This window comes from Nylanderia fulva, unplaced genomic scaffold, assembly GCF_048542155.1.
Source record: "Nylanderia fulva isolate GAGA-0341 unplaced genomic scaffold, ASM4854215v1 Scaffold2, whole genome shotgun sequence".
Lineage (NCBI taxonomy): Eukaryota > Metazoa > Arthropoda > Insecta > Hymenoptera > Formicidae > Nylanderia > Nylanderia fulva.
The window spans coordinates 5,620,615-5,637,817 of NW_028190263.1; the positions used below are offsets into that span (position 1 = coordinate 5,620,615).

General features: G+C 27.6%; 1 protein-coding gene across 8 annotated transcripts; it reads left to right on the top strand.

Annotated features, from left to right (window-relative positions):
* The first annotated feature begins 846 nt into the window (after window positions 1–846).
* Window positions 847–16,780, top strand: pbl (epithelial cell transforming 2 pebble). 8 transcript variants are annotated; one of them, XM_085482025.1, is made up of 17 exons: window positions 847–1,241; window positions 1,342–1,667; window positions 3,486–3,696; window positions 3,802–3,940; window positions 4,041–4,250; window positions 4,354–4,500; window positions 4,627–5,841; window positions 6,347–6,481; window positions 6,550–6,751; window positions 6,952–7,079; window positions 7,167–7,566; window positions 7,666–8,106; window positions 8,175–8,329; window positions 8,454–8,539; window positions 10,088–10,180; window positions 11,524–11,698; window positions 12,664–16,780. In XM_085482025.1, the coding sequence occupies exons 2-17, from the start codon at window positions 1,607–1,609 to the stop codon at window positions 12,775–12,777; spliced, it is 3,912 nt and encodes a 1,303-aa protein (XP_085338151.1). In that variant the 5' UTR covers window positions 847–1,241; window positions 1,342–1,606; the 3' UTR covers window positions 12,778–16,780. The 8 variants fall into 8 exon arrangements, with proteins under 8 accessions (XP_085338151.1, XP_085338155.1, XP_085338156.1 ...); XM_085482024.1 differs by having other exon boundaries at window positions 848–1,241; window positions 6,943–7,079; XM_085482026.1 differs by having other exon boundaries at window positions 848–1,241; window positions 6,943–7,079; window positions 10,088–10,126.
* Window positions 16,781–17,203: the final 423 nt, after the last annotated feature.

The following is a 17,203-nucleotide window of genomic DNA, read 5'->3' on the forward strand; positions in this document are numbered from 1 at the left end:
TGTTAATGACTGCAAATAAAATTAGCTAATTAAGATCAGATTAATGAACTGAAAAAAGAACGCCACATTTGTATATGAATCTGATGTATACTTACAATAATTGTTTGTGATATATCATGCTGCCGCAATTTGATATAGCTTGCATTTAATATATTTGTTTTTGTGTAATATCAATTCAAATCTAAAATATTTATGATAATAAATGCTTTCTCTTTTATTTAGTAAAAAAGAGCACAATATATAATACACATTTTATAATAACCATGTACATTCTTATATATTTTTTAAATATATGAATTATGAAATTGCAGAGAACTTGTACAAAATTAATTTTGTAGTTTTGAAAATATATTTTGGTCGATGTTTTGTGTACGTGTATTAATTAAGTCACATATAAATAATCTTATTTATATAAGTGAAAGAAAGGACATATAAATAAAGTTGGAATTTTTGAAATTATAAAAGTTCTTGGAGTTGTTTTTATTTGTATCTTATTTTTTATTTTTGTTTATACCTTTTTTAATATATCTTTTAGTATAATTAATAGTTCGGGTACCTCGTGTTTGCTAAATCCGTGATCACAATGCGAGTCTCTTAGGCTGAGATCTTTTGTAAATTTGATTTTTTTACAATAAATTAAAGAAGAAAGTGAGTTTGAATTTTCTCGACCAATAATTATTCGTTTTAAAAATGGCTGACTTCAGATACGCAGGTTTGTATACGTGAAACATAAAATTCTCTAGCATTACAGAGTGCCTATTGGACAAAGAATTCTCGGAATCTCCATAGAAACCGATCTGACAGCCAATTGGTAACGTCCGATAAACATTTTGTCGTACGAATGCAATTGTATTAGTAAAGTGTCAATATCCGTTACGAATCCCGCGCGTTCGCAGAAAAAGCACGAGAGAGCGAGAAAGAAGGGGACAATCCGAATTTTTGGCGATTAACGAAAACTGGTGCGTGGTGGGGCAGGAATAAAGTGACAAAGATAAATCGTGCTAGTGCAGTTCCGTTTTCGTTCGGTCTTTGTTGATCGTACGTCGCCGTTGATGCTGATCATTAAACAGAAGTGAGTGTGCGAATTCGTTGAGGTTTATCTGTCGAATTTGAAATTCAGAAGAGAGTGAGTGTGGAAAACCGCGTGACTGTCAACCTCCGCCATAATATATCCGCGATAGATGCCGACAGGCATCTCAGCTGTCATTGTCGTGAAAACGGAGCACGTGCGCGCGAAATAAGTAAGTAAATGTCATCTGAATTTTTCTCTTCAATTTTTCGTTTCTCCTTCAATCGATGTGTATAATGTAACGTTTCTAACCGTATAAATGACATGTAAAGGATACCGAAAGAGAGGGAACGAGTGGAGGGAGCGAGAGGGAAGCGTAGATGGCGCTGCCGAGCGACTTGCTGATCTCGCGCATGCGCGCTCCATTTTGGCCAACATAAAATCAAAAGAGTCGCGCTTGTCCTGTATACACTGTGCCTTCGCGACGACGGGACGGACGGGAGCGTTGTTGCGCGTCGAAGACGGACCACGCTCGGGGAAGAGTAAGGATAGGGGAGAAAGGGGTGCGGACACCAATGTTGTAACGTACGTGCCAAAATGGAAGAGCCAAGCATTCACGGTAGTATCGGCGATATAAATAGTGCGGAGACAACCAGAAGTAAGTGCGAATCTGTCAACGTTCGATTATATTCCCGAAAATCGTCTTCTAGACTCGGAAATGACGTCGCTACGCGATGTCTCCTGGGGTCGACGAAGGACCCTTCGTCCCTTAAATTGTTTTGAATTTTCATTAAAAAAATAGCCGTTGCATATATATTTGCAGGTAAAAGCACCTGCAGGTATTGTTTGCCGAGGTCCATTAGACCCTTGTCAATTTCTTTTAAATTATTTTCAATACGAAGACTATTTTACAAGGTTTCTCTTTAGATTTTTATTGCCCCGAACTTTCGAAAACTATTCGACATGACAATATTCTTTGTTTTTTTTTCTTTCTTTTGAATCACGTGCATCAGAAACGACCAGCCAAAGAGCGAAAAAAAGAAGAAAAATATACCTGTGTCTCGTAAACTCGGCCTTGATTTCTTCAAAATGGCATTAAAAACAAACCGTCTCTTTACGGTGAATACTCGTAGAAAATGACAAATGTTTTTACAGCAATTCATTTGTAATCGCATGCAACGTTCGTTTATAACTCCGTTCGCTTTCCTTTTCTTTCATTCTCTTTTTATGTCTTTCTCTCTCTCTCTTTCGTGCTTTTCGCAAGTTAATTATCTTACGCCGAGCACGTGAATCGCGTGTACCAGATGTATACATATACATATACGCGACTTCCCGTTGTCTATGATAGAGTCAATCAGAGATAGAGCCTACTTTGTGTACGAACGTTTAAATTTTACATAGCATAACGTTGAAATGGTTATAAATAGTACATACCACTGACAAAATATAATATTCTATTAGGAAGAGAAAATATTTATATAATAATAATAATAATTTATTTGTTTCATCTATTATAATTGTTTTGCAATTAATATATCTATTATAATATATCAATATAAATATATACATTTTTTTTTAAATATGTATTTATATAATTAATAATAATAATATACACAATTTATATACAATATTAATTATTGTATGGTCAGGTTTCTCAGTGTATTTTAGAAAATATTTATTATTTTTCTCCTTTATTATCCCGAAATAATGTATATATATATATATATATAGCTACATTATTATTTATTACATATAGCTACAGTATATATATATATATTAATTAGAAGTTCGCAAGGACAGTAAAATATTCGAAAATATATTAATAGATAGTAGAAATATTTTCTTTGAAATCAAACCAAGATCTTTAATCAAGTTTCTTGTCATATATTCGGGTATTTATAATTTCGAATACATATTTATACATACATACATTTATACGTATTTATGTGGCAAGTTATTCTCGAAATTTGTCTCGATCCGAATCATCAGCACATATTTGCTACTATTAGGTATCCGAAAAGTTATAAATATATATATTTATATATTTATGATAAGAAACAAATTTAACTGTAATCGGCACATCCCCTTATTATTAATTTGAAAAAAAATAATATTTATCAAATATATATCAATATTTATATATATATATATATATATATATATATATATTCTTTTTTTTGGTTTATTGATAAATTATCTCAAATAAGTAATCTATCAAAAATAAAGCTTCTTTATTTTCTTTATCTTATTTTCCCTTCTCATTAATCTTATTAATCACCTTATTAATCTATACATATAAATAATGTTTATTTTCCATTATTAATTCAATTTTATTTAAAAATAAAGTTATTTAATCTTTTGTTTTATCATAAGTATTCTATAATTTTATTAACTATTGATACTATAATATTTACATTCATTATCATAACATAAATGATGAAAAAAAAGATTAATGAAAAAATTTTTTGTTTACCAGACTATATAATACCACGTAAGAAGAGAATATGTTTAGTTGGTTCAACTTGCAATGATCCTGCACTTAATATTGCTGCTCAGCAGTTCAGAGTCTCTGTACTTAAGTCTGAAACTGGCACAGAATATGTCGAAGACACTAGCTACTATACTTACTTCGTACTCAAACAATTCGAAGGATCTGAATATTATAATTTATGCAAAACTCCTCATAGGTTAGTGTACATAATAACATATATTCTTATGATGATTTGGAACATAATTTATAATTTTAATATAGAAAGAAAAATTTGAAGTTATTTGTTTTCTCTTTTTTTTAGAATTTTGGGATCTACAGCTTTGCTGCAACTGGCAGAGAAAAAAGAATCTTTGCCTAGTATTAAAAGACCAATGTTCACACAAGCTATGATAGGCACAGTAGTAGTATTTAGCGGTTTTCGAGCCAGAGAGGATGAATTGGTCAGTACATTATCTATAATTATAGTTTTTATAATATTATTAATCTTGATACATAATATGTATATTTTATATTCTTATAATAATTAATCTTTTTTAACAGCGCAAGTTAGCTAATATGGTTCTTATTATGGGAGGTAGCATTCGAAAAGAGATGGGCATTAAAGTGACGCATCTTATTGCAAATCATTGCAGTGGAGAGAAGTATAGATATGCTGACACATTTGGATTGCCTATTATGTCAGTAGAATGGGTAATAGCATTATGGAATGCCAAAGATGATGTCTCAAGTTATGCGGATAATGAGGAATTAGTAAGTGTATTTCTAAACATTAGGAAATCTTGAAATAAAGTCTATTGTAATAATATATAATAATATATTTTTTGTTAAAAAACGCACTTAACTTTAAATGCAGATCGCAACTTATAAGCTGAAACCATTTTATGGGGCAAAAGTCTGTTTCTCTGGTTTTCCCGAAGAAGAAAAGAAACATATGTGTGAAGTTCTGGAGCAGCAGGGTGGTGAATGTACCGAGATTAATGACCCGAAATGTACTCATGTTGTAAGTTAATTATTTTAATAATTTACATTATTTTTTATGATTTATATATAATTCTATCATTCTTTTATATATAAATATTATTTCACTTAATTAATATTTATTCACTATGTAAATGGCATACTCTAGGTGATAGATGTACCTGGCTCTTTCTGCAAGAAATCTAGCAACAAGTTAAATCTTCAAAATTCATCCAATTCACTCTCCTTAATATACCATAAATCAACTTCCTCTTCTATTCATAATCCTTATTTAAACACGGTTTCTAATACAAAAACTAGTAATTGTGATTACAGTAATGTATCAAACAATGACAATGCAAATTCTGTAAAAACTCAGGATAGCTATTCTTCATCAAAGAATAGTTCGTCTGTTGCACATGATATAGAACATAATATATTAAACGATCTGATTTCTAGTAATGTCAGTCAAGATTCTGCTATTAGTATGGGTGATCATTCTTCTGATTTACAAAACTCAAATATTAAATCTAGTAATATATTTCATCCCTTTGAGCTAAATGATTCTGGAGTAGACATAATTAAATCATCTAATTTATTTGCTATATTTTCGATAGCAAATAAATATTCCATTCCAGCAACATCAACAATGATGAGTAATAAAAACGTTAAATTCAATATTTCTGAAGATTCTTTACTAAATGACGAACATTCTCCATGTGAAATCGTGTCAAATCTTCCCACAAGATCAAATGATTTAAATTTGTCTGCACCTTATGAAAAGAATAATGAAAACATAGATTGCACATCATCAATAAGTAATAATGCACTATCTTTGAGATATCATAAGAATATTCATTACATACGGAATAATACATCAAGAACTAAAATAACTCCCAAACGATATGTAAAGTGGAGGAAAACTAATTCTTGTACATCTGTTCATAAAATGGCAACGCATGAAAAATATAAATTTATAAAAACTTATTCGTATCCAAATATATTGAAATATGATCAAGAACAGTATAGTGATACATTTTTATCTAATATATCAGGTGACAGAAATAAGCATTTATTTAAATCACGCATATCAATTTTCTCAAAAATTAGTAATTTCTCTTTCTGTCCAAAATTTTTTGATAATGAACAAGACACTCTTGCTAATTTACACACATGTTCTCCTCCTCCTGAAAAAAATCTCTTTAAAAAAAAATATACATCCTTATCTAAATCATTTCCAACACCTTCTAAGCTTTCAAACACTAAACATAGCTCAAGAAACATTTTTAACTTTAATGGAAAAAATTGCGGTGTACAATCTGCATCACATGACATAAAAACCAATTACACAGATTTGAAGAGCGAGAAGGATAAAGCACTTGTGGTACTTTCATTTAAATTTTTTTTTGTCTCGTCTAAAATATAAAGCGTAGTAGTCCCTTAATTTTTTAATTTTATTTAATTGTAACAATATGTTACGTAATAGTATAGTTATATAAAATGTTGAGAAAAAGATTCAGGATTTAACAGTAGTTAAATGTAGTATATTTATTAATTTTCCACCTAGGTGGAAATATTTAACACATGTAAAATTGATTTTGTTAAAGTTAGCAAAAATTTTTAATTTTGGATATATAATTCTTGTTTTTGTTTATGGTAAAATATTCTGATTTGTTACTTAAAAGTAATTGCATATGCAATATTAATATTTGCAAATCAGAGTATTAAGTATTCGAGGAAGATGTCATGTTTAGTGTCTTCTGAAAATTTATTATTGTATATTACTATAAATTGTGCCAATGTTATTAACTCTGTCTATTGTCCATTTCTGTAATAAATAAGTAAGATATACTAAAATGATATAATATTAAAGCTACTTTTTATTATAGGTCATAGATGAGTCTAATGTAAATGTACTACCAAATCTGGTCTCAGTATCAGCTTTCATAGTCAAAACTGGATGGTTTTGGACATCTGTACAGAATGAAGCAGCAGCAGATGAGAAAGAATATTTATTTGAACATGTAAGTTAATAATAGTAATAATGATAATAACAATTTTTGTTCTAATAATATATCTTATTATTGTTTAGTACCTAGAAAAAGTCTTGTCCCCTACCACATCTAGTAGACGAAACAGTCAACAGATTGTGGCATCAAATATAACATTACCAAAACACCCTTATTGGTTGGGTGGTCCATTATCTAATATACTACAAAACGGAGCAGATTCACCAGCCAGTGTTAGTGGAAGTTTTCTCGACTGCACAGCGAGTCCAGATAAACAGTTGGATGGTATGTACCTATTACCTAGGATAATATGTATTTTAATATATATTTACTTCTTGATTAAATATTTTAACATAATAAAAATAAAAAATAAAAATTATTAGTTAGCATAAAATATATTTAATTATTAAACTCATGAAGCAAACTATTATAAACAAAAGAATTATATATAATTATTATTTATTATTAACTATTAGGTATTCCAGAGGTCGAAACTGTTGATACGGAAAATTTACCGAAAGTTCGGGAAAATTTGTCGAAACGTCATCAAGTATTTCTTGAATTAGTAGAGACTGAAGCTAATTATGTTGGTATTCTCAATACAATTATGACGGTAAATATTATGCTCAAATTATAAAAAAAGGAAACTGATTTACATATTTTAACCATTTTTAACAATCTGTATTTATGTACTTTACAGCTATTCAAATTACCATTGGAAAATCTCGTAGGAAAAAGTGGAAAAGAATTGTTAAATAGCACAGAAGTAAAGATTATATTTGGCAATTTTCCACCCATCTATGATGTTCATAGGCAGTTATTGGAAGCACTACGTTGCAGTGCCGCTAATTGGACAGAAGATATTAGTATTGGCAAAATATTTCTTAAATTTGAACCAGATTTAGTTAAAGCATATCCTCCATACGTCAACTTTTTTGAAAATACAAAACAAATGTTGGAAGAATGTGATCAAAACAAACCACGATTTCATGCTTTCTTGAAAAATTGCCAGACAGTACCAGAATGTGGTCGACAAAGCTTAAAAGAGCTGTTAATTAAGCCAGTACAAAGATTACCCAGTATTAAATTATTATTAACCGGTAAAATATTTAAATAATATTAATTTTTAAACTTTTCTTATAGTTTAAAGAAAATTTTTCAGATGTAATGTGTCATTAAAATGCTATTATTTTTTACAGATATTCTTAAATATACTGACATAAGTAATCCAGACTATAGTGCTTTGGAAGCTTCTATTAACTGTACTAAGCAAGTTATGACATACATAAACGAAGATAAAAGGAAAACAGAACGTCAGTTAGCAATTTTCGATATTTTCAATGAGATCGATAATTGCCCACCGCATTTAGTTTCTTCGCATAGATCATTTATCAATAAATGTGATGTAATGGAAGTTACAGAAGGCCTCAGTGGACGGGGCGATCATTTGGTATTGTTTCTATTTACCGATACTCTCGAAATATGTAAGAAAAGATCGAAAGCTTTTAACTCGTTAAAAAGTCCTAACACTATAAATGGTTTTCAATCGAGTAAACTAAGTCAAGGAAAGCCGTATAAACATATTAAGATGTTATCGCTCAGTGCTATACGAAAAGTTGTGGACATACGAGAAAGTGAAGGTAAAAATAAATTTATATATTTATATAAGCATATAAAAAATTATATTATAACTATTTGATTTTTCTAGGATACCATAAAATATTTGCACTCGTAGTGCGTGGTACTCAGGAATTGAAGGAAAAATTCTATTCGTTTATAATTAATGACGAAGAAATAAATAAAGCAAATTATTTACAAACTTTATGTAGACAAATGGCTCTCGCCGTCCGTGTAGCTGATGCTGTATGTATAAAATTTGTGATATATTCGATATGAGAAAACATTATATATAATTTTTATTTATTCAATTTATTATTTTATTTATATTATGTTTCTATTATAATATAAAGTATTTCTTATTTTTCAGGATACATTACTTCTTAAATACGATTCACATCAACTTGATGTTGGCACTGGTGATGTAGCTTCAGGAACATTAAAGAAAACAATTAAGTGAGTATACCTATATTTTGATCTTAATACCATTTACAAATGTTTCTTAGATGTAATGCACACAAGTGATTTTGCAGCGCGCGGTTATTTGGCTGCATAAAGTGTCCATTCAAAAGAGCTTATTAATATGTATGAAGAAATATGTAGGAATGATTTTATAACATTTTTAAGAAAACAATATAGTCTATTTTAACAGCAAAATAGCCACTTTAGCCTATGAAACACACATAGCGTATATTTAAAGTGCACATGAGCGGAGGAATCGGAATAATTCAAAATTTAGAGGAATTGGGCTACTCAAAATTGATCAGAGTGATTGAATATATGTATAAACGAATAACAAAAATATTGAAAAAAAATTGATCATTTTTTGTTTGAATTATTTTTGTGTTATTTTTTTATATACTATTAAAAATAATTATTATGAAAAGAACACAAAATATATTGCGGGTTATTTTGTAGTACATATACTATAATAGACAATTTGTATTCCCTTTTTTACTCTCTCTCTCACACACACACACACACACACACACACGCACGCACGCACGCACACACGCGCGCGCAAACACACACACACACACATACGCATACTTGGATTTTTTAAAAATATTAATCTAAATTGTAGTAAGAATATATTTGGTTTCAAGTACAGTAATATTTAATTGTTGATTTATATTAATAAAACAAATATAATAATATATGTATATAATAAAATTATTTGTTTTATTATTTATTTTAAATCAACAAATATTATATTTGATTAGACTTTAAAGATATTATATATTGAAAAGATATTGAAAGATGTCTGAAAAAACATTTACTTAAAATATGAAATTAATATGATAAAACAATAATGTGAAAAAAATTCGCTCGTGTGTGCTAAAATTTATACCTAAATATCGAATTAACTAAAATTTATTTTTTTACATAAAATTTTGTTTCTTATGAAAAATATTTGTCAAATATCATAAGAAGTGTGAAGACTGATATTTCTCTTTTCCTCTTTTACAATTTTTCGTCTAATTAGATGATTTATGAGACTACATGGAGATAGAGGAGAGTTTGTGTTTATAGATATCTATAAAATATTAGTTGAAACATAAACTTTAAATTTTTCGCTCAAAAATATTTTGGATGAAAAGATGATAGCAATTAAAATAAATAATAAAATTAAATAAGCGACAAGTATAGCATAATAGATTATTGGCAAATTTTTTTCGTCACTCATTGCTAAATCAATACAATTTATAACACCATGCACAAGTGTTGCTCAATGAAGATAACATTATTTTAGATTAAAACAGATTCAACATGCAACCGCAAATCTTTATTATAGTTAAAAAATTTAAGTTAATATTGCAGTGGCAATTTGTTGAGCGAAAAATTTACAAGTATCATTTATATTTTAATATCTATATATTTAAATGGGTTACTGGTATATATAATATATTTTTATCGAGTTTCATGGTTGAGAAATTTATTATTGTATATATTCTATTACATTGCATGATGTAAAAAATAATGGAACAACCCGTTTGGTTGCAGGAGCCTATTTCATAATTTTTACCTGGAGTATATGGACCCGTATGTGTTCCTACTCAATAGCATGTGTGAAACCACGTTACATATCCCACTACCGTCAGTTTCCGCACCAGGCTGATTATATTTTTTTACTTTTTATTCCTTTACCTTTTTACTCAATGGCGTAATTATTATTAAGAGCGAACAAACGATATTTAAAACTTTTATTCTCTTGCTGCAACCATATTAAATTATATGTGACATCAAGAAGACCTATAACTTACTAATTTATATTATTGTAAATGATGACATACGAAACTATTAATTTATTTCGATGTGTAATACAAGAAAAAATATATGCATCTCGATTTTGATGTTATATGACTTGTAATGAGAGATTAACGCTTTTAAGAGCCTACAATATTAATGAATTTAAAGAGAATTTAAAAAGTAAAGGTTTGGATAAAAGTAAAATTTTTCTATTTTTTTACATCGAATAAGTAAATATATAAAAGTTAAAAAAGGTATACATTCTTATTTTTGATTTTGTAAATGAAGGAAAAAGATTGGCTTTTCTATCATTTTCTATTTTTCTTATTTCTAATTACGCCTTTGAAAATCTTCGCTTGTAAGATTATGTTTTGTGCTGTGAACAGATATAATTATCCAGTAATAATTCCAGCTGTCTTTAACTAATTCAAGTATAATATAATTGTAAGCTTTTTATTTTTTAGAAGCTTTCTATCTTTTACTTTATTAACTAAGGAATAAGGACTAACTTGGAAAAAAATATGTATAAGAATATCCAAATTATGTACATATATACATAATTTGTGACGTATTATACATATGCAATTTCTTAATTCGTTATGTGATTCTAATTTATTTTAACTCACACAGAGAAATATTATGTGCATTATAACTTACTTTATAAATTGATTGCTTTTATATCTTTGGCCTATAATATAGCACCTACAAAAGATTTTACTTTATTATAAGGGGGCGGAGAAGAAAATTTTATACATAACTTTTTCTAATAGATGTTATCTCTTTTAATATACAGCCATGGTGCAGTTTTCGTTATCTCTAATTTCCGCACGTATGATTAGATATAAAATATAAAATTTATGCATGCATATGTTATATTCTCTATACCACACTAGGTGATATTTTAACTACTCGAATTGGTTTCCTGGATATTATAACGTTTTTTGTGTATTTGCACAGGTTGCATAGGTTCCTCTGTTCGCTTATAAAATTTTTTTCCTCCTAGTAATTTTGACTACATATATATATATATATATATATATATATATATATATATATATATATATAATTAAAAAATGAAATGTTATACATGTACACAAAAAATATTAATTAAGAGGGGAAAAAAATTTTTTTAATGTTACATTTTATATATTATATAGATTAAAAAATTTTCAAAGTATATTTCCCTTCAGGTTTGCATCTCGTACAAGAGCGCGAGTCGGCCGAGCGTTTAGTTTCAATAAAACGCCAAGCAAAATAAATAGAGCGATGTCTACAATTATGTCACCATTTGGATCAACACAAAGTCTTCCTCCGACAAACCAACAAATAACTCAGATGCGGCTAGGCAGCTGCAGCAATATCAACGTTAGTTAATAATTTTTTGGCATGTATTTCTTTTCTCGCGCTTATTTCTTTTTCTTTTTTTTTCTGCTTGCTTACCTTCATTTTATAACGGAAAGTTATTTTTTCCACTAGTTTTTTTTATACTAACATATCTTATATATTAAGCAGGCTGTGAAAAAAAGCTAAATTTAGTTTATAATCTACTCTACAAGGCCTTTCTATCTATACTTGCTTTTTGCTATTAAATTAATTTTTAAAATATATTTTAAAATGTATTTGAAAACGTTTGTTTTTTTATAAGATTATATTTACATTTAAAATATGAAAAATACATAAGAGATTTAAATTTTATGCCATTTGCATAATATTTTTATGACGGAATATTATATATTGACACAATATTATTTAAATTAATTTATTTTTTATTTTGTATCTTTATTTGATATACTGCTGTTTTTTGTTTTCCAATACTTATATGCAATATATTTATTTTTATTACATTTTTTATGAAAAATAATTATATTAATAATTATAATAAATTTTCATGCTAACTCAAAATCAATGGATAAATTATAATAGGGATCATGTAAGTACATTAAAAAATGAATGGAGGAAGAGAACGAAACCAGTTTTATATATTTATTTCTTGATAAAAAGTTAAAAATTATTTTATTTGCTAATGTTTAATCATTTGTTTCTTTGTTTATCTACGAATAAAAAGTTATTAACTTGAGATATTTATTTAATCTTGTAAAATAATAAGATTTAAAAAGAGAAACAATTATAAATTAAACTATTTTCATTAAAAAAATAAAATTTTAAAAACATATGCAATTAATAAATATATTGTAATTATATATATTATATTAAATAAGGCTGGCCTTTTTTTTCTTTTTAGATCTACATTAATTCTATTTCAGTTTAAAGGAAATAGAAGGGGACTAGATGAATAAAGAAATTAAATTTGAAGTTTTATATTTTTTCAGGAGTTGGATAGTGGTGGTTCAAGCTCTCCAAATAAAGATGATGTTCTAGTAGCACCAATGTCGGATCAACCGACTCGAAAGGCTCTCAGTATGGCTTCGCTGCGAAGGTTGTAATTAGTATGCACAAGAAGTCGTACTTCCTTTTGCTACAATACTTTTTAGTATTCTGAACAAAGAGACGTGCATTTTTAACAAACTACTGTGGTATGTTAAACTAATATAGATCGTCTGTATTGACATTAAGACATTAATTATAGTTAACGAGAAAAGCCCGAGAACATACCATAACATTTGTATCTTACACAGTGTTCCGTTCACAAAAATAATTATAATGGTCGTTTTTACAGCAAAGTTTAGTACGATTTCCTGAAAATAATGCTTTATCTTCGAATACATCATTAATACAAAAATGATATTGTTATTAGTGCCAATAATGCCTAGTTATTATTGTTATATTACTATAATTAACAACTTTATTTATTTTATATATTACTTTGTAATTATTGTATATGCTCTTTTTCTTCCGCACTTACTTGCCTATAAGATAACGGACTATCATTTCTCTTTATATAAATATAGTTCACTTTTTTGCCGAGCCAGTTCAATTATTCTAGAAGACATCAAATTGCAGTTGATTCAGGGATATCTATTCACGAATATTTGTGTATGAATTTCTGAACGAATTTCATTATTTTAACGAAAAATAGCCAGACTTATCAATAGACTGCAGACATGTGCAAAAACTTCGTAATAAAAATATCAAAAATAGCATTAATCTTGTTAATTAATATATCTCGTGGCACTCGCGTAATTTTGATGCCGAAAATTTGAGTATTGTTTGTTTAACAATGGATTAGACAAATGTATTAAAACATTTAACCACAGATTGAGAAATAAGATATTTTAGCATCTTTGAAATAATAAATTTTCTCTTTTATGTGTTTCAAGCATTAGAACTTGTGCAATTTCAATATTTCACTCAGCTTTTTATTTCTATTTTCTATTCATTAGAATTTGTTCAGCAGGAGTCATACAGAGATCTGATCATTGAATGATAAAAAAAATTAATGCGCGGCTTTGTTTTACATCGATTATTTACAACACGAATACCACATTGATGTAGACTTTTTTTACGAAACTTCTAAATGTTATCTACATTTTTCAAACAAAATTAAATTTAAAAAAGCCAGTCTGGTATATGCCAAATACTTAAAAGTCTGGAATTTAAAATATTACTTTTAATAATCGAAACACCAAACTCTTAATAGTCCAAAATCCTCCATGTGCCAATATAGTTATGTATACCTAACAATAAAAATGCATATTGTCAACTGTTTAAGAAATTCAATAGACTGTTTAATTGTATTCAATGTAGTTTACAATTTGAATTTAAAAAAAAATTATTAAAAGAATTTATAAAAAGTTTATATACATATATCAAGAGATCAGCAAAACTTTGAAATAATTTGATAACATAAAAACAAGAATAGATTCATGTAAAATTTATATTATTTCTTTAAAATATTTGTATAGTTTTATATAATTTTGCACGATTTACATCTTATATTAAGGAAATAAACAGTTGCCAATGTTAAAAATATTATTAAAGAATTAAATAAGAAATAAATGTTTTTTTTTTTCGAATAGTTCATTACATAACATTGTGATATAAAAGTCATGATGCGAAAAGGATAATATAAATTAATTACAACTAATATTTTTTAAATAACATGCAAACTATATGCTTCAGTTTGCTGTGTACTTTAAATAATCACTTACTTTCATTATAATTCATCCGTTTAGACAAAAACTATCCACTATTTTTTTATTTATCTCAAAATTTTGCATAAACTCTTGTAATTTATAAACATAAGATTGTGTTGCCAATAAAACGTGCTTTACATCATTAATTCATTTTGATGCTCGGCTTGTGAGATTTGTCTAATTGTCACATGTCAATTTTAAGAATATTATTGATTATCAATTAATCCACCTAATCAAGCAATTAAGAAATATATTCCGAATAAAATTATCATATATGAAGGATGTTTATGATATATAATAGATATATCATAGAGCCACAAAATTATCACGATTGATAAGTTCCTTTTTAATACAAATTCAATAGTTGATAAATATTAATTCAAGGATTACAGACATATATTACTGTAATTCTCAAAGCTTTCGTAGCACTGTAAACGAATATTTCATTTCTGAATTGTTCTTTTATTGTTATTTCGTTAGACATCGATTTTGTGCAACATTAATTATTACCATCGCAAAATTTGCACTGTCTAATATTGCAATTTCTTGCTATCATATAATATGCTTTATTTATAAGTGCTTTGTATGTAAACTTTCATACAAATAATGTTATGCATAAGATCGATTGTTGTACGAATTCATATGCATATATTTGCTATTGTGCTGTAATATTCTTAAGTGCCTTTATTTTGCCTTGATTATATACATATTCTTATGTTCCTTACATACTTTACATATTAGCATTTTTTTGATAGTCCGTTATTCGAAGACCAACTAAAATTTATTTTTGAGTCGTTAGCACGAAGTTGAAAAAAGATTAAATATTTAGTTTAGCTGTAGAATAACTGACTATTAAGTGCACTTATTGTTAGCGAAAAATCTTGTAGGCATAACATGATTTTCTATCTGCAGTAATTATTTTTACTCGATCAATACATTCTATGCTTCCTATTTATCTTCTTAGAATGATAACAGCATCGTTTTTCTACAATAATTCAATGAAGCGCTGAGGAAATGAAAGCGTAATATTTTCATAGCTTTATATAAGTAACGATTAATATTTTATATCTTATCATAAATATATGATAAAAAGAAAATCGTACAATATCGTATAATATCAATATAATATCTTGATATGTGTTTTTTGGATCATTGTATGTATTGATTGATTAAAGAAAAAATGTACGACTGCAGAGAAAATGTAAAAGGATTTCGGTGATACTGCTCTTGCATGAGTTTATAAAAGTTTATATTATACAAACATCAATACAATTTTATACAACCGATGATGTCCTCTTGTCATAATAAATATGATTAGTGCCTTGAGTATGATAAAATACGAATAAAATTTGTATTACATGATAAAATGTACTTTGCATATGTGCATGATTTAAAAGAGATTAGTCATGTAATTTTTCTCTTGATTTATCGAGGTCTTTGATGATATTTCATAATGCCTCCTAATATACAACTTGTGTTAAATATTATTAAGATTTTGACTCTATACTGATTGCTACATTTTATTTCAAACCAGTGACATGGTGACCAAACCAGTGACTTTACACTCTCTTGTAATGTATTCTAAACAACAACAAAAATACTTTTGCAGATTGCCATTTGCGTTGCATATACGAAATTATCTATTTATAATATTAATATTATTATTATAAGCTATTATATATAAAAAATGGAATAGTAATATAAATCGTGAGAAATAATAGAATTTTTACATACAATTGGTTTCTACGTAGAATTAATAAAATTTAGCATAACATTTTGCGTTAAGTGTTTACATAACTGCTATAATTTTTCTTAATAAAAATATGATCTGTATTACTATTCCACTAATCGACTCGAATTATTCTATAAAAATTCGAGCGTTAATCTTGAATCAATTCTGTGACTCATAAAAAATTATGAATATTTAGTTGGACACCTATCTTTTGTGCGCAGATTTTGATGTTATTTTCAATTTAAAAAAGTTAATTGGCAGGCCAATCGCGTCAAAACGCATCAATCGACATCGCGCTTTAAGCGTGATTGTGATTAATTACCAAATTTCAATTTTTTTTATTTCGAAGAGATATTTGATGAGGTGTAAAGTATGAGAGAAGAGAGAGAGAGAGAGAGAGAATGAGTCGCGTGTAATGATAAGCGAAACAAGTGTCCTTGAATTAAATGCATTGTAAATAGTATGATTAAGTATTTCAGAAACTACTATATCGTAATGTAGAAAAACATTTTTTACTACACGTGTAAGATTATCGTAATATCATCGTATAATTCTCGCGCAGTTATTTATATGATACTATTATTCAATGTAAAAATTTAGTCTTTATTATGCAAATCTAAAGGATGTTGTTTATTCGTGAAGAACCTTTTCTGTTTCCTCATTCATCTAGCTTAATTTTCCGAAACCTTTTAGATATACGGTAGTGATTAATATTTCATTCTCTGATTGATATTGGAAGTTTAATTTTGCTAAAAAACAGCAATTTTATTAATTGTGAAGATATATTTCTATTTTAATTTTTTATAAAATGACATCTATCAAACAGTCCGAGTGTGATATATAATTTGCAATAAATTGGAGAAGTCCATAAGAATATAGGTAATTTTATTAAGCATCTCGTACATTTAAAACGATAGGATTCACCGGTTTTATAATAAAAAGCATATGAATATTTAAAATACACTTTGCTTATCGCTCGATATAGAATAAATATACAAAAAAACTGTTACTTGTTCGCATCTCGCTTTCTTACGAAACAAACTC